We start from the raw sequence: 18,384 nt of genomic DNA on the forward strand, positions 1-18,384 counted from the left end.
AAGAATGCAATAGTTGACATCTCTCCTATCATTCTAGATGAGGTTGATCTTGAAGCAGAGTGGGCCAATGAGAATCAGACAACTCTTGGGACTCCCACAACTGTCTTTAGTGATGATGACATTGATTGGATCGACCAGGTAGATATAGACGCCGAGGCTGTAGCCATGGCAGAGGAGGAGCAAAGAGCACGAGCAAAGACAGGAAATACTAAGTCTCAGAGTGACACAACTATTCTTGATGTTGGTGAGCATGGCATGGTGTCACGAGGAGCGACTATGGCTGCTGAATCATCCAAGACCTACTTTAAACGCCTTCGCAGGGGGCCAGGGCGAGAGGGTGCACAGCCCGCTGAGCCATAGGCTTGTACACTTGTAGTTGTATTTAGTATTTACTATTTACCTTTGGTATTTGTATGAAACATTTGATGATGATCATATGATGAGATGGATTTTTTATTCCATGAGTTTTGTAATATTGTATACATTTGACAATATTTATATATCTATGTTTGTTATTTTCTTCAGCTACAATTTGCATTTATGCTTATGTGATTGATACTTGTGTATGTAATCAAATGAGCCGAGTTTGATGATGTTTTTGTGTCTTTAAGGTGTATTCAATAAAGGGTGTCTGAAACAAGTTTTAAATCTTTAAAAATCTCTAAATTTCTTGAGTTTTTCACTTTCCCGAGTCTAACCGAGTCTGGAGCCGAGTCTGATGCAGAGTCCCAAGTCTGAGTCCAAGTCGGCCTTGCCGAGTCTGAGCCGAGTCCCAAGTCTGAGTCCAAGTCGGCCTTGCCGAGTCTGAGCCGAGTCCGAGTCCCGTTTCTTTGATATACACGGGTTTCGACTGGCTGGTGGTCCCAACCGTCAACAACCGTCAACCAACTGCGGACCCCTAAACATTTACTAACAAATACTAATTTTCCCGACAACATTAGGCTGCTTACATTTGCTCATTACAAATAGTGACATGCCTATTTAAAACATCGGTTTTCTTATTTTCCTTCGATTGTGCTCGCAAGGAAAACACCCATCTTTCAGAGGTCATGGGTTCAGTGCATTTAATTTTCCATTAAAGAATGCCACGATACAGCACTACAGTTCTAGCTTGTTGATGAATAGATGGTTCTTTTATTGCCAAGAATCCATTTCTAGAATAAAATGGATGATGTTACGAATATATGCCCAAATAGCAGTACCGGCAATTCCATTATAGTAATCAACTTAAAGATTAATGATAGAAGCTGTACTTGAAGCCCAGTTTTTTTCAGGAAACGAAAGAATAGTGCAATTTAGAACATAAAAAAACTAGTGAAACATAGAAACCCTACATGCACAACTTTAAGCTCCAAAAGAAGAGGAACTAAATGGAATATATTTATGTATATTATTCTTATTATTTAACATCATGCACCATAAAGAGAAACTAAAAAAAACGTTCTATCACTCCATTGCCTATTTGAATTGCTGAAGTAAAGATAAATGAATATAATTTTTTGGAAATTTTAAACCATTAGAATTAAACACTTGCCAATGAAAAATTTTAGAAAGCTTACTAGCAGAAAGTCTAACAGAGCTCATAAGATTTTGCACATACCACAGTGTCCACCTTAAAGTAAAACACTTCATTCCACTGCACTTGAACACTTTGTGAGGATGGATTTTGGTGAGGAATTGCACAAGTAGTACGTGCACTCTGCTCATGTGGTTGGGCTTCACCAGATGTTAGGTGTTGAGGGATAATACGAATTGCTACCATATATTGAAGACCCTCAATGCCTTCATCTACAGGTAGCTACATTTCCAATGAAAACAGAAGTTCAGAGATATACCATATATGAAAACATGATATTATTTTCCTTACTAAGTCTGCTCACCTCTGCATCCCCAATTACTACTGCTATAAGTTTTGATGGTGTCCTTTTCAGGTTTTCCTTAGAATGTGAGTCCAAAATGCTTTTTGATGCAGGAACCTTAATGGTAACAATATCTCCAGATGGCAAGATCATAATTTCTGGTTGCCCATCAAATTCAACTGTTCTAAGAAATATATCCTGACCAAGCTTATTTTGTGGTATCATGTAGTATGTCTTCTTCTGATTTATCTCCAAAAGAGATCTCCTAGAAGTTGACAATCTTTGCTCCTGTCCACTCAATAATTTCTTGTTAAACAAAAAACATTACAGAATAATGGATAGCCTATGGCAGAAATAAAAGACTAAACCAAAAACTGAGGACATTCCCAACAAATGCAAGCACAAAAACTGATGCACAAAGAAACTTTTGAGAATGGGAAACATATGGGCTGCATGTTGCAATTTTTTTTTTCATGCTACTCTTCCATTTAATGCCAATATTGCTTATTATTGCTGTTAGGTTTGGAAAATAATGATGAAAATGATCCTAATTATTGTATTTCACATTTTTATAATTTCTTCCAGATAAACAAAAACCATACAGAATGAATGACAGTAGAAGACAAAAATGAAAAATAGGCATTAAACTGAGGACATTGCCAATCAATGCCGACCAAATGCAGGCACAAAATTTGATAAATAAAGCAACTCCGGAGAATAAAAACAAAAATGTAGGGAATTGATTTGGGAATTTTATTCATGTTACTTCTGAATTTGGTGCCAATGCTTGCTTATTACTGCTGTATAGTTTGCGAACAATGGCAGAAGTGATACTGATAATCACATTTTAATGTTTTTCTTTATAACAATGGATTCCTTCATTGCTTTCATATCCCTTGGATTGGCCCACCTCTTATGTCACTGTAATACACTTTAGTCAGTCTGCTATACACAATTCTACCAATGCAGAATGAGTTTCCAAAGAAACTTGTTTTGTGAAAGACAAAAAGTTTTTATAAATTGTAAGAGGATCATGGTATCAAAAATAATAGCAAATACTTTTGCAGCAGCCGATGGTATACCTACAAGTTCTGTTCCATTCTACAAACTCATTACCTTACTCGATGCAAGGTTGAATGTTCTAGAATTGATATGTGAAGGGATTCATATTTACTAAGAGAAAGAAGACAATTTGATCATTCAAATTCAATGTCTAATTTAAGTATTACGTTAGCTAAAATTTGAAGATAATGACTTACAACAAATGCCATGTTGTATCAGATATACCTTAGTTTTTGATAATCTTTTCATTTCATTAAGTTTATTCCAGCTGGCAAATGCTTCAAGAATCATATTCACATTAGCAACTGAAACATTCATATTCAGATCCTTTGTAAAAGACATGCGTACTTGTGATGGTGCAGCAGAGTTCTTATCATATTGATATCTGCAAAGCCCAAAGAAATTAAATGAGTGCCAGGAAAGCTCAAATGTAGTATAGTAATAGATAATATTAAAGCACCATGTGGAGTCCAACAAATGAAAATAATAAACTCCCCCTTAGCCTGAAATTTTTATTCCTATAATCTAGTAGCATACAAAGTTAAAGCCTCAAGTGTAAAATTAAATCAATAAAGACTAATCATCCATCATGCCCAATAAAAACAAATATACAAATAAGGCATCATAGTGTGTACAAACTACGAAGTATTGGCGACATAATTACATGAAGGATAGGCACAAAATAACAATGTTATCTCAATATCGATGTTGCTGTGCCATTAATAGATTATCTTTAAACTACAAAAAGCATTTGAGGGGGTGATTTACTCTGATTGGAGAAAAAAGCACTTCATGAAAGGGAAGAGGGTGCACCATGAACATAACTCTCTGTACTAGTTTCATGGCAGACGCTAACATATGTGCACATGAATCCCACTGTCGTTAGTATTACAAAATGTCGTTTCCAAGTAGGCATCTATCACAAGAACAAAAGGATATTTGTCCATGGGGCATTCAGCTCTGTTTCCAAAACTGAGATATCTAGAGCTGTAGACTATGCTCATGCTCCATAAGAGAATTGTAGTATTAAGATTGAATAAGACATTGGCCTTTATTTAGTAATAATGATGAAGTTTATTGTTCTTTTGGCCTTGTTGACGGGTGTTTTATGACCACACCAACACAGAATAAAGTTTCCAATGGTCACTCTATCCTCTCTTGAGCAAAAACCTGTGTATGCTAAGATTGCAGAAGATCCTACAAGCGATTCCAAGGTTCCTACTGCAAACTTGCGACTTTATGATGGATATGAGCTCGTTTGGCTTGATGTTTGCTGGTAATCCAAGGGGACTTACATGCAGTGAAGCAATCCTTTAAGAAGTCTTGAACAAATTTGGATTTCAAGGGAAAATGGCGAATGATTTAGCAATGATAAGTGTTCTTTGGAACGCTTGCTCAATGAAACATGCGGAAAGTAAGTAAATAGGAAAGGGTTTAGAGAGGTTCTAATCTAAATCTAAAGAACTCAAAAGACAACAAATGCTCAAATGAAATTGACCATGCTTTGTTTCACCAACTTTAGACAACTACGCAAAGGAAGGTTACAATCTTCAAGGGTTGCACAAAAAAATTTCATATCATCAATGAACACCATCAAAGAACAATGCTCATTCGATAATCGAAGTAAAAAATACACATTTAAGAGGCTCAATCCAACCTTGCACTGCAAATAAAAATCACCTATTTGCAAAAGGTATGAGTGAATGATCTCACCACCAAACAAAGTTATCTATTTCATTCATCTAACTGCTTTAAAACAAATCAAACTACTTCAGCAAGAGAAACCACGCAAACTTGAAAATAACACAATTAAACACCAAAATCCAATGTATTACTCTTATTATCTTGATAGCTTATAGCAAAAATCTCATACAAATTATCCCTCTTTTTACAAATGTAAGGGTGAACCCCTTTAAAGGCCCCAGAATGAAAATGGATGGCCTAGAATACATTGAGATCATTGGCTAAGATCTGTCCATGAAAAACCCTAATTAGGGTTTGACCCAAAATGATCACGTGGCGCCAAGTAGTGGGCATGACAATAAATGAGGAATCATGCCCATTTTGCATTAAATAACCCATCATTGCCAAATAAGGTGTCCGCGATGCATTAAATGACCCATCACTCCATCAAAACACCCACTATGCATTAAATGACCCATCACTCCATCAAAGCACCCAATATGCATTAAATGATCCATCACTCCATTACGTATTTAATAGATTCTTTCTCAAAATAGGACGACCAATATCTCTCTCTCTAACGGAAAATGTGATGAACTATGCCTTATGCATTAAATGATCCATCACTCCATCAAAGCACCCACTATGCATTAAATGACCCATCACTCCATCATGCATTTAATAGATTTTTGCCCGAAATAGGACGACCATTATCTCTCTTTGACGGTAAATGCGATGAACTTGATCATGACAACCTCGAGCTCTCCTATGGAGACACCTAACTTATATTCCAAAATAGCAATATCCTTTTCACACTTGGAGAAAATCTTCTCCCATCTTGGCATTGTCTCCTTGGGTCTTGCGCATTATGCTTGAGAATAAGGAAACATTCTCTAGATGACCTTCCGAGAAGGATTACACAAAGAAGAATTCATGTAATCTATCCTTTAGGTTATCCATTGTTAGCTCCTCTTCAGTTAGTCTTTTTGCAAGCAATGCCTCGACAATATTGAGGATTTCTTCTTGAATTTTCTTGATTGCTGTCCTCAATAGAGCTGACTCCATATTTGATCTTTTGAAGAATACCTTCTCAGTATTCATCGCACAGAACCATTGAGGGAAGTCATATGCTTCATTTTCTCTAATGACTTCTCCATCTATTAACACCTGCTTGGGGATTTCCATTAGTATCTCAAGACATGGAATAGTCATGTCCTGATAGATGTGCGTGTCCTTGTCATGTCCCCAGATCAAAACAAGTAAACAAATATTACATACCCAGGAGAAAGCTACTTGTACTATATTTATAAAATATTAGCAATCAATATAACGAAAACAAGAGATTCAACATGTCCTCGTCACAATCAAGGGATGAAGATATAAGGGTATGTAGTCTACTAGTTTAATAAATAGCTCTTACATTAATTTATAATATCTATCATACAAGAGAAAGAATATAATAGAAATAAAAGACATCATTTCATAGATTTTGTCGATGTATTAACAAATGATCACAATCAACGATTAACATTCCCTAAATCATTAGTTTCAACATAACCATCAGATAAGCATTATCACAACTGAGCATATAGTACTAATAATATAAGAAACAACATAGTGGTTGTAATGAATAATGGCAAATAATTAATACTGATACAAAATAATACTAACAAATAATTAAGGACTAAATAAATAATTGACAATGTAATTCGGATAATACCATATCGAATTAAATCCTTAACCCATAGATTGCAGTGATTTGATTCTTTGTTTTTCTCTAATGCTTGCAAAGATAGGGAGTGTGTGGGGGGAAAAAAGAGTAAATCGGTCACATGGTGAAAATGTCCCAAGATAGGTAGAAAACCTTGAGCGAGCCACATGTAGACTATGTCATGTGCCCTTGCCACAATAAATATTCCATCTTGTAAGATTTTTTTGTTCTCATTTTTGGATTCTCAAAAATGTGACAACCCCTACAAAATTTTGCCTAAAAAGTGTCATTTTTGTCTCCAAGGCACGTTTTATGAGGTACAAAACTCACATTTGATAGTGTCAAATCATTGGGGGGTGTCTTTGCCATCATTGTCCAAGTATTGGTGAGTTTTGGTCTTCCTTTTCCTAGCTTTCTGTGCAATTTCGGGTTTCAATACAATCACTGCAAGTTGAAGATTTTACTCTATGGCACGCTTCTGGAGGCAGAATTTTGCTTCACCCGTGGACTGGCTTGATCCTCAATCCATCCTTGAACCACGTTTCAAATTTCGTCGCATTGTGGGTTCATTTGCTATGTCTTTCCTTCAATTTCGTGTTTTTTCTCCCTGACTGCAAGTGGGAAATTTTCCTTGAATTGCAAGTTTTAATGATTTTCTTTGTTTTTGTCTTTGTAGGGAAATTTTTAGCTAATTACAAGTGCACTTTATTGAAAAAAGAACTTGTAACTTACTTTTTATTTCCCCCTTGATGCTTTTTGGCTTTTTAAGTCATAATAGGGATTTTTGGATAAGTTACAAGTTAATTTTAAATTGCATATTTGAAAGTCACTTGTAATTCTTTTCTAAAACCCCTATTTTTATGTCTTTTGCTTGTAATAGGGATTTTAAACCCCTATAACATGTGTTAAGTTATTAAAACTTGTTGTAGGGATTTTATTTTCCCTTTACAAGTTATTTATAACTTGCATATCTCTTGTCATGTCCCTTTACTAGAGTGGACCTCAGAGATGGAGAAGTTGGCCTATCATTGGAGTCTCGTAGGCTAGCAGAGGTTGTTTGGGACTCATTTAGTGCATATAGTGACTAGATTTTGGCTTTACAGGCAATTTGGAGCAGTTCCTTGATTTTAGGAGGCAGTTCCTACATTTTAGGAGGTTACGACAGCATCTAGGGTTGGGGTTCCATGAGACCATTCCTTGGTTTCAGTTTCAAGAGATTTGGGTGTGTTTCCTAGTTTCTAGGAGCATCCCTAGATTTTAGGGATGAGACTGCCAGTTGATCCATGATTTCCGACATCAGTCACAGACAGGTGACAGGTTTAGTTTCAGGCTTTTGGTGTGTTTCGAGCTTTCTATAGCTATTCGGGTTATATTTTAATATATTTAAATATTTCCTCAGTTAGCGTTTTAATATTTTAAATAAGGCTGTGTCTATAGCCATTTTAGAGTAATAAGGGGTTTTTGGCTTCATCTGGATTCGTATGCCCATGTGTTATAGCTCGTTGGAAAAGTCTTGAACTTTTCTAAATGATTTTCACTTGCCAAGGTCCTTTCGGCGCTTGGAGTTATTTTATATTGAAAAAGTGGTGTTTTTTCTATACTTGGGCGCCCAATATTGGGAAATATGACTTTATATTAAAGCGCACTTTTCATATATCTTTAGGGTTCGATTTGGAAGGAAAGAGATATAAGGAGAAGGAAGCCTAATTTCTCATTATCTTTTACATATTGAAAACTTGTTTGGTGCGATATTGCTCTGGTAGAGCAATTCTTCAATCTGGGACGCAAACCCCATGATTGGTACTCGCTAGGACATTGCCCTCAGCTATTGATTGGCAATGGATTCTTTTGGCATTGGCATTATTAGTCAAAGTGTATGCACTATTCCTTGTGGAGATTTAGATTGCTTGGTGAGGGTTTCAGCATGGTGGTTGAATTTCCCAGCTGGGGCGTGATTGTTTCAGCTTGATGCCACCATTACAGCAGGTACACTTTACTCTAGAAGTGGTGAAGACTTTCATTCAGCCATAGCTGGTGTTCTTGGTTTGTGTTCATCATCTACCCTTCAGTTGGCACCATTATTGGATGTAAGCACATCCCTAGTGCGTAGGGAATAATCTAGATATTATAAATCAGAAATCTGCCTGGTACAATTTGTATCAATTTTGATTTAATTGAATGTTCTTATTTGTTTCAACTTCCTTCCTTATTTGTTGTTCTTTATTCATTACTTGCTTATATATTCAAAAAAATACAAAAAGAAACCAAACATTCTGCAACTTCTCTCTATTCTGTAAGACAATCAGCAAAATCACAGGAAAATATAGTTTATTATTTTAAAAATTACAGCAGATCAGCAAGGGGATCCATCAAGGACCTTTCAGTGGTATCAGAGCCTACATCCCGCCACCTTGTAGGGTTTATGAGAAATTGTCACATCTGGGTACTGGATAAAAAGTTTTGATAATTCATTCCAGCATCTGGGTGTTTGATAAAAGGTTTTGATAATTCATACCAGCAATTGGGTAGTTGTCAGCCTCCACATTTATGTTTACAGTTGACAGCTGGTAAGACAATACGCTAGTGAAAGTCCCAAAATTGTTGAGAACAAACTTTATTTCGACCTCCAGGATCCGTTGGGATATCAGTTTAGTTATAGGTAAATACCATGGCTAGAACTAAAATTGGGCACTCAAAAGTTTCAACTTCTCCAACACGAAAAAGTAGGATGCCTCCTGCCAAGATATTTAATGATACAGTTATGAGCAGCTATCATCAGTATTGTTCTCTTCCTAAGATGATACGTGAGCTCCTTTCCTTCACACAATTTATGGGTGTACCCAGAGCAGACGAAGATAACTTGGTAGCTACAAGTTTAGATCAGTGGCAAAGAAGGAAAGAAGAATCAAGGGTGCAGGAATTAGGAATGGACAGAGAACTTTCATCTAGGGGTAATATACCTCTATATAAAAATGTTTTGGTGCCCTCAAGTTCCGATGAGTGGGACAAGAATTTATGTGATGGTTTTGTTAGACATGTGGATTCAACTCAAGGAGACTTGGGACAGCTTTGGATAATGAATTGTCCTCACCTTCCGTGTAGGGGATTTGCCAAGAGTCAACTGATTTAGAGGTTAGCAATTCTGATTTTCATGACAGCAGTGAGGTACCTTTGCATCAGCTTGAGGTATCAATGTCTACACTTGTACAAGATGGTTCCAATGGGCTGTCACATGAAGGTATTCAAAATTCGGGTACCAATGATGCTTTGAATGTTGAGAACTCATATCATGATGATTCTGATTTTATAGATCAGACCTTAGAATCCAGCCCAATATGTTCTCTTAGTAGCACTGGACCCCAGGATCGTGAGCCAGTGGGTTGTGCGGACACATGGGATGTAGAAGAGAGTGATGACAGTGCATTTTCAGCAGTATCATCATTGATGGATGTGGTGTTCTCAGAGGCACAGAGCAGCAGTACTTTGGATGAGGTTGTATCCATGGCCGAGTGCATACACGATGTTCACTACAGAGAGGTACAGGATACATATACAACTTCTTTCTACAATATAGATTTTGAGTTTCTACAGTTACGGGAGAGCCAACATTCTCGGACTCCTCATCACCTGATTGGACAACTCAAGGTTGATGACAGGAGTATAGACACAGTTATTGAGCATTTCGATGTCGCTCGCCAGTTGTTGGCTACACATAGTTGGAGCACCCTCATGATTGATGAGCAGGGCAGCAGTGATTTTTCCTTACCAGAATTTCATGCTTTTTATGGAGCCATTGGGATACTGAAGCATGAGTATTTAAAGTTAGTGGCTGATCGAGATTATCTCCTTCAGAGGGATTTTATTAGTTATGGTGCTTTGTTGAGGGAAGAGGAGGAAGTTGATATCCTCTCTTAGGAGCTTGAGGCGACTATTGTTGCATGGGAGGATACCCAGTTGTCCCTTCAGGAAGCGAACTCTAGATTGGAGGATCTTTCTAATAGATTGAGAGTGACATAGATATCATCAACGACAGATACAGTACAGTGTTCAACTGTGACACTGCGATATTCACCAGAGAGTTGTGATTTGACTCACGATATTACTCCATCATTGTTTTCACTGGCGACTAGCAGTTTGTCAGCTGGTTGGGAGTATGATACTCCTGTTGACTTGTTTCCTTCTCTAGAAAGCAAATATTCTTTTAAACCTCTTAAAACTGACGAGGGAAACCAGTATGTTTCACCACAGAGCCACAGTGCTCAGTTGAAGTGTATTTTGGATTTTGGATCTCAGACATATGAGTTGTCTTCAGATTCATGGTTTGAGAGCAGTGGGAGTGATGATGAGTTTGATGGACAAGATTATGACATAGAGCCATTGAGTGAGCCTACGAGAGTCCATTTAGATTACCTCGCGAGAAGTGCACTTCATTTCTCTTTTAGTCCGATTGTAGATGATTGGATGGCTAGCAGATGTGAGTTGGTTCGGGACTTATACTATCCGTGTTGCGATAGTGCTCTCCCATCCTCAGAGGATAGAGTTATTGATTGCAGGCACCTGATCCAGCAGTTTGGGATTGATTGTTTGTGGGATCAGTAAACAATCAACCGTTATGATGAGCAGCGACCGTCAGAGGTTTTCATCTCCTTGACATAGACACTTCATCCAGGATCATGGGGGAAGGATGATGCATGGATTAGCAGGTGTGTTGTTGTGGATGGTTATCACAGGTGTGAGAGTTTCACAATGGCTATAGAGAGACACGGTATCGAGGATGCCTCTTGCTATCATTGTCTCTTCATGACAGATGGATGTGGATTTAGTTTTAATTGGGATCCAGGTGTTGATTCATTTGATACAACATCTTATAGGGGTTATAGTATGTTGCTCCAGATATTAAGATTATATGGCATTTATATCAGAGGAGAGAAGCAGGAGCAGTATATGTCCTACAGGTGGTTTGTGTGGGATCATGGTATAGACATGTGTAGTACCTTTCTTTCATGGATCCTACATGGGTTGCGTCACTTCAGATGTATAGATGTAGTCGTGGGTGTATAGTGGTTGTTGACACTTGGACGGTATGTTCGGAATTTCACGAGGATGGAGCTGGAGTTTACCCACTATCCATCTCAATTTATCGAGCAGAGTGAGACGACAATTGATCCACAAGTTAATTGTCATCAGATAGCTGACGTGGATGAGTTATGTGATGTTACTCCTAGTGAGTACTTTGAGCCAGTTGATGTGGTAGTTTCACCTGATTCTCTAGATAGGGTGATTGTTTCATTGCTAGTTGGTGATTACATATTTTTAGATGCCAGCCTGGATAGTGATGATTTTAGTCAGTATTATATATTGTCTAGTGAGTTGGCATTAGATCTTCTGACACATCAGCAGCAGTGTGTGGCAGTTGTGTGTCACTTGTGTTAGATGGGGTCAGATCACAGAGGGTCTTCCATGGATTGGCATTCATCGGATATTATGACGGATGTTATGCATGTTGGTGATCACAGACACACTAGTGATCTTGGCATTTGTGGATATTCGATCTATGGAGATGATATAGTTTTCCATTGCTCACTTGAGGTATTCAGCGGGAGCTATGCTTCGCTCTAGGACCCAAGCAGTGTTGATTTGACAGCACAGGTGCTTCAGCATTTTGAGGAGCAATTCTAGACCAGGGTATTGCATGTTATTTATATCAGAGATGAGCAACAGTTACATGCAATGATTTGTTTATGTCTTATTTGGGATGGTGGAGGATTGGTGTTTCAGTTGCTTGTGGGCAAGCAACTCCGAGAGGGGAGGATTGTCATGTTCCCTTTCTAGAGTGGACATCAGAGACGGAGGAGTTGGCCTATCATTGGAGTCTTGTAGGCTAGCAGAGGTTGTTTGGGACTCATTCAGTGCATATAGTGACTAGATTTTGGCTTTATAGGCAGTTTGGAGCCAGTTTGGAGCAGTTCCTTGATTTTAGGAGGCAGTTCCTACATTTTAGGAGGTTGTTCCTACTTTTAGGAGGTTATGACAACATCCAGGGTTGGGGTTCCATGAGACCATTCCTTGGTTTTAGTTTTAGGAGATTTGGGTGTGTTTCCTAGTTTCTAGGAGCATCCCTAGATTTTAGGGATGAGACTGACAGTTGATCCATGATTTCCGACTTCAGTCACAGATAGGTGACAAGTTCAGTTTCAGGCTTTTGGTGTGTTTCGAGCTTTCTGTAGCTATTTTGGTTATATTTTCAATATATTTAAATATTTCCTAAGTTAAGAGTTTTAATATTTTAAATAAGGCTATGTCTATAGCCATTGCGGAGTAATAAGGGGTTTTTGGCTTCATCTGGATTCGTATGCCCATTTGTTATAGCTCGTTGGAAAGGTCTTGAACTTTTCTAAATGATTTTCACTTGCCAGGGTCCTTTTGGTGCTTGGAGTTATTTTATATTGAAAAAGTGGTGTTTTTTCTATACTTGGGCGCCCAATATTGGGAAATATGACTTTATATTAAAGCGCACTTTTCATATATCTTTAGGGTTCGATTTGGAAGGAAAGAGATATAAGGAGAAGGAAGCCTAATTTCTCATTATCTTTTACATATTGAAAACTTGTTTGGTTTGATATTGCTCTAGTAGAACAATTCTTCAATCTGGGACGTTACCCTCAGCTATTGATTAGCAGTGGATTCTTTTGGCATTGGCATTATTGGTCAGAGTGTATGCACTATTCCTTGTGGAGATTTAGATTGCTTGGTGAGGGTTTCAGCAGGGTGGTTGAATTTCCCAGCTGGGGCGTGATTGTTTCAGCTAAATGCCACCATTACAGCAGGTATACTTTACGCTGGAAGTGGTGAAGGCTTTCATTCAGCCATAGCTAGTGTTCTTTGTTTGTGTTCATCATCTACCCTTCAGTTGGCTATCACTTTTCTGTGAAGAGAAAAGCATATTGTCTTTCTTGAAAGAAGAAGAAAGATTGCTGTCCCATCCTATTTTATTTTCAAAGTTGTAATTAGATAGGGGGAGCCTTCCCTTAATTAGGAGAGTTTTACTCACACACTGTGGTTGAAACCACAATTTTGTATATTTCCCCAAGTGTATAGAATTTTCAACCAACAAGTTTAGCAGAATAGGGAAGGGGAGTCTCCTGCAATCTATGAGAAGTAAGTCATACAACAAATTAACAATCTATCCATCTTAATTGAAAATATTTTTAACATTTCATTATTGGCATAGGTAAATGATTGATAGGTATGCATAATATTAGCTAGGGTTGGATAATATGGAAAAAGTCAATTTGTATAAAGGACGAGCTCCTATTCCTAAATTCTAAAATTATTGCTAATATATGTTTTTAGGGTGAATTTAGGAAAGGGTCATCACAGTCCTCTCATGACTGGTCCACACTTCCCAATCTACCAAGGGTAACCAAGATTCTCTAGTAAAACTAAGCCAAGTCTTCAATGAATTTACATGATGTAGTGAAGATGTTCTCTACCTATTCTTTAGAACATTGGGTGATTTTCCTTATCTCTTCAAGTCCATCCACTAACTCCTTTGGAAAAGAAGAGGGAGGAACGAAATCCCAATCGTCCTATTTCAACAGACACATTAAGCGTCACACATATTCACATAAAGCGTTGTTCTCATTCTTCAACTCCTTTTTTTTCTCTTCCACTTTCTTCATATGCTCTTTCAGTGCCTAAGAGGAATCAAAGTCCTCTATCACTTGTGCCCTGGTAGCATGTCCCATATCAATTGCTGTAACATTATACTCATCTGGAGTGATCTCGTTTCTGTTCTTGTCAACCTTGGCCACTGCCACATGCAATGTTCTGGATCCTGACTCATCTTTGGTGACTTTAGAGAATTTATTTGCCTCCTTTTCAACTAGCTTGTTTATCCAGCTTAGAAATTCTTCAATCTCAAGTGTAGGATCCAATTCTTCCTCTGGCTCTTTCCTCATTCTTTCTTTTAGCCAATCTTGAGCGGTTGCCTGCTGATCATGTGTCTCTACCTACTCTTGTTCCCGTGTTACTTCCTCAAGTCGTCCTAAGTCTCCCATTGTTGCTTCTCTCAAACAATCTTGGATATGCTATTTTGTATTTGGAGGAAGTTCTTGTTCTTCATTCCTTTGTTGAATGGGGCTTCGAAAAGCGTTGACACTAAGTATATCCTATGCTTGCGAAATGTCTTGGCCCTCTTCTTGGAGTTGACTTCCTGCTACCTCTTCTATGAAGATATCAACTTCATGCACGCTTAAGGAGTTGTTAGGTGATTGCGCTTCTTCTAGCATGTCTCTTTTGTTGTGGTTCCTCGATTTGAACCACATGCCTTTTCCTCGTTTGTGAATTCCCGGGAACACTTTTCTCCTTTCCACGTTTTGTCCTTTCTTGTGGAATTGCTTCTTCTCAAGCATGAACTCCTGATGACCCTTCAATGGGCTCATCTTGGGATTCCAAGTCTCCCATCAAACTATAAGTCAGGCGGACGTTCTTTGCCTTAAACTTATTGATGTGACATTCAACCTAGTGCCTCGTGAATTTTGTAACTGGCCAGCTTAGGAAATCAAGATCAATTATTTTTGGTTTTGACCAGTCAGGTGCTTGAATTGGCTTATCCTTTTCTTTTTCATAATCAGGGTGAATGGTCTTCACATCCTCTTCTACGTGATTTGGCACTTGGATGATTTCGCATATCCTTATCATCTTTAGAGGCAACCTGGAAAACATTCTCTTCTTGATCTCGTAATCATCCTTGTTGTTAGCTCAATAATCTTCCAGTTGTATCTTATGCTTGTGTTTCGTGCCAGCTATAATGTCCCCTTTTTTAGGTGACATGAGATGAGCAGGGGTTGACCTACCATTCGAGTTCCCGTAGGTCAATAACATGGTTAGGGGACTCATTCTGAGGGTCACGAAGCTTTGTAGGGGTTCTGTGAGCCATTTCGGACCTTCAGACGAGGTCTCCTATTTTTTAGGGAGAACTGGTAGTTGACTGAATGACCACCTGGGGGACCAAGGAGTAGAGTAGGACCCATTTGAGTAGTTATAGGTGTTTGGAGAGAGCTTCCTACTTTTTAAGGAGATTCCCTACTTTTTAGGAGGTTGTGGCAGTTTCCATATTGGAGCTGACAGTGGTGGATAGAGACTCAGTGAGGATATTCAATGTTTGGGATTTGGTGTTCTGGCAGTAGTAGACCAGTTTGGAGCAGTTCCTTAATTTTAGGAGGTAGTTCCTACATTTGTGGAGGCTATTCCTACTATTTAGGAGGTTATGACAGTATCCAGGGTTGGGTTTCCATGAGACTATTCCTTGGTTTAAGTTTCAAAAGACTTAGGTATGTTTAATAGTTTCTAGGAGCATCCCTAGATTTTAGGGATAAGACTGCCAGTGGATCCATGATTTCCGACTTCAATCACAAATAGGTGGCAGGTTCCATTTCAGTTTTTTGGAGTCATTTGAGCCTTCTGCAGCTATTTGGGTTATATTTTTAATATAATTAAATATTTCCTAAGTTAGCGTTTAATTAATTAAATAAGGCTATGTTTATAGCCATTTTGGAGTAATAATGGGTTTTTGGCTTCATCTGGATGCATATGCCCATGTGTTATAGCTCGTTGGAAAGGTCTTGAACAACTTTTCTAAATGTTTCCCATTTGTCAGGGACCCTTTTGATGAACGAAATTCTTTTATATTAAAAAAGTGGCATTTTCTCTATACTTGGCGACTAAAAAATGAGAAATAAGACTTTATAAGCCTAAGCACACTTTTCATACACTTTTAGGGTTCAAGCTAGAGGGAAGGAGTTATAAGGAGATGGTAACCTAATTATCAAGCATCTTTTACACATTTTCATCTTTGATTTGGAGAATTTGCTCTAGAGAGCGATTCAACATCTAGGATGAAAACCCCAAGGTCTTGCCTGTCTAAGACGAAGCCCCCAGCACAGTGGTTATTTGGTTTTTGCATTCAGTTTTCAGTGCCTTAGAGTTGGCACGACATCTTTTCTGGAGGATTCAGTGGACAGAGTTAGGGTTCAGCATGGAGATTGGGGTTTCCAGCTTGGCATCACCTAATAGCCGTACGGCTATACTTTGCAGCCATTTCTCTTGCCACCTGGAGCTATGTAAGAGCTTTGGACATTTGTAGCAGCCTCCTTTATTACAGTATTCACTCTTCATCCAGGTTGGACTCATTGCTTATTGTGATCTTCCTGGAATTGTTTGGAATCACTATCTGGATAATTGTTTGATATAAATAATCAGAAATCTGCTTGGTACGATTCTGATTTGGCTGTGTATGAACAATTATTTCCAGTACTCTTTTCATGTACTTGTTCTTCAATTATTACTTGCTGAAAAACTATCAAAAAATAAAAAGAATTCAACCTTTGGCAACTTCTGTCTATTTCTGGAAGATTATAGTAATAAACAAGAAATTCAATTAAAATAATTAAAAGACTTACGGCAGATCAGCGAAGGGATCCATCAGGGATCTTTCAGTGGTATCAGAGCCTAATCCTTCTAGCCTGTGGGGTGGTAATTGCATTCACTTGGTGTGATTGGATTTGGTTTTCAGTTGGACAGTAAAAAGAATCATCATGACAGGGTTATGTAAAAATAAACAAGCAGGGAGGGAATTTGATCAAACACCTTCAAAGAGTTCAAGACACTCTAGAGGTACAACTACATCCAAAAGTACGAGGAGCCCCCCTATTAAAGCATTCAATGATACAGTCATGAGCAACTATCATAAGTATTGCTCCCTTCCAAAAAAGGTACAGGAAATGTTTACTTTCACCAAATTTATGGGTATTCCAGATGAAGCTGAAGATGCTATGAACTCATATAAGCTGCAAAGAAAAGGAGAAGAACCGATTGACTCATCCATAAATGAGGTTTGTAAAAATCTCTATGAGGAATTTGATGAACATGCTACAATGGATGAAGTGGTACCTATGAATGCTGAAAACATGTCACAGAGGTATGGCAACCATTCTAATTTTTATAACAGCAGTCCTTCATATGAACACAATGATGATTCACAGATCATGGCACATGACGAGGAAGTTGTAGGAGGGATTCCTACAGTTGGCACGCAATATATGAGTGTTAAACAAGAAGGATGCAGGGGGATAACAAGCCATAGCAGCCCTGACTTTTATAACAGTAGTGAGTCATTCTCTCCTTTTCATGTTGTTGGTGCTTCTAATTATTGGGAAATGAGTCATGAAAATTCTATTATGGTGGGTACACATGAAGCATGCTTTGATCATGATAAGTCACAAGGTATATCTCATGCTAGGACTGGGTTTAGACACTTTGGAGCAGCTGATATAACTCAGTCCCAAGTGATGAATGATGCTTGGCTAGAAAGGGCAAGGCAAACCAAGCTATTGGCTCAACAAGCCAAGATCAATCTTCAATGCATTCGTGTTGTTCACCATTCATCTAATGATGAGAGACATGAGTTGCCTAATTCAGAATTTCCAGTTGAGGTATTTGATCATTCTCCAAGAGATGATAGTGGTTTGATTGATGACTCTTTTAGTGGGCCAGCCACTCGAGAGTTGCTTGTGTGGAGAAGTGTTGGCATGCATACTTCATTTCTGAGTTTGTCACCTATTTCACTTGATATGGCAGCGATATCTTTGTTGGTTGGTGACTTCATTTTCTTCGATTCCTTGAGGAATAGTGACTGTCCTAGGTGGAATCGTGTGGCATATCCTGACATTTCATTGTCTACAATAGTTTACCAGCAATCTAGGAGTGTTTGGAGGTATACCTTTGGGATAGAGATAGAGTGTGGGGTGATTTTTGTTGATTGCCATTGGTTTGATGACAAATTTGATACCATCTATGTTGCTGATCAGAGTTATGACAGCGAGGGTTGGCGGCCACTTGTTTTGGTTATATGGCATATGGGGGTTCATTTTCACATTGTTTTGATATTCTACATGTTTATATGGTTACTTCACAGTGAACATTTGACATTCTCCTACTTCATCTCCTATAACAGAATCTATATTTTGGTTTGGGATCCGGGTATTGATTTGCTTGGTAAATTATTTT

General features: G+C 38.2%; 1 protein-coding gene across 2 annotated transcripts in view; it reads right to left on the bottom strand.

Annotated features, from left to right (window-relative positions):
• LOC131078906 (uncharacterized) overlaps positions 1-18,384 on the bottom strand; it is a 336,457-nt gene that overhangs the window by 92,688 nt on the left and 225,385 nt on the right. For both annotated transcript variants that reach the window (XM_058016735.2, XM_058016736.2), the window contains exons 42-44: positions 3,147-3,306; positions 1,881-2,147; positions 1,601-1,798 (exon numbers count right to left, since the gene is read on the bottom strand). In XM_058016735.2, the coding sequence (XP_057872718.2) occupies positions 1,601-1,798; positions 1,881-2,147; positions 3,147-3,306 (625 nt within the window). The remainder of the gene's footprint in view (positions 1-1,600; positions 1,799-1,880; positions 2,148-3,146; positions 3,307-18,384) is intronic.

Source organism: Cryptomeria japonica, chromosome 2 (genome assembly GCF_030272615.1).
Source record: "Cryptomeria japonica chromosome 2, Sugi_1.0, whole genome shotgun sequence".
NCBI lineage: Eukaryota > Viridiplantae > Streptophyta > Pinopsida > Cupressales > Cupressaceae > Cryptomeria > Cryptomeria japonica.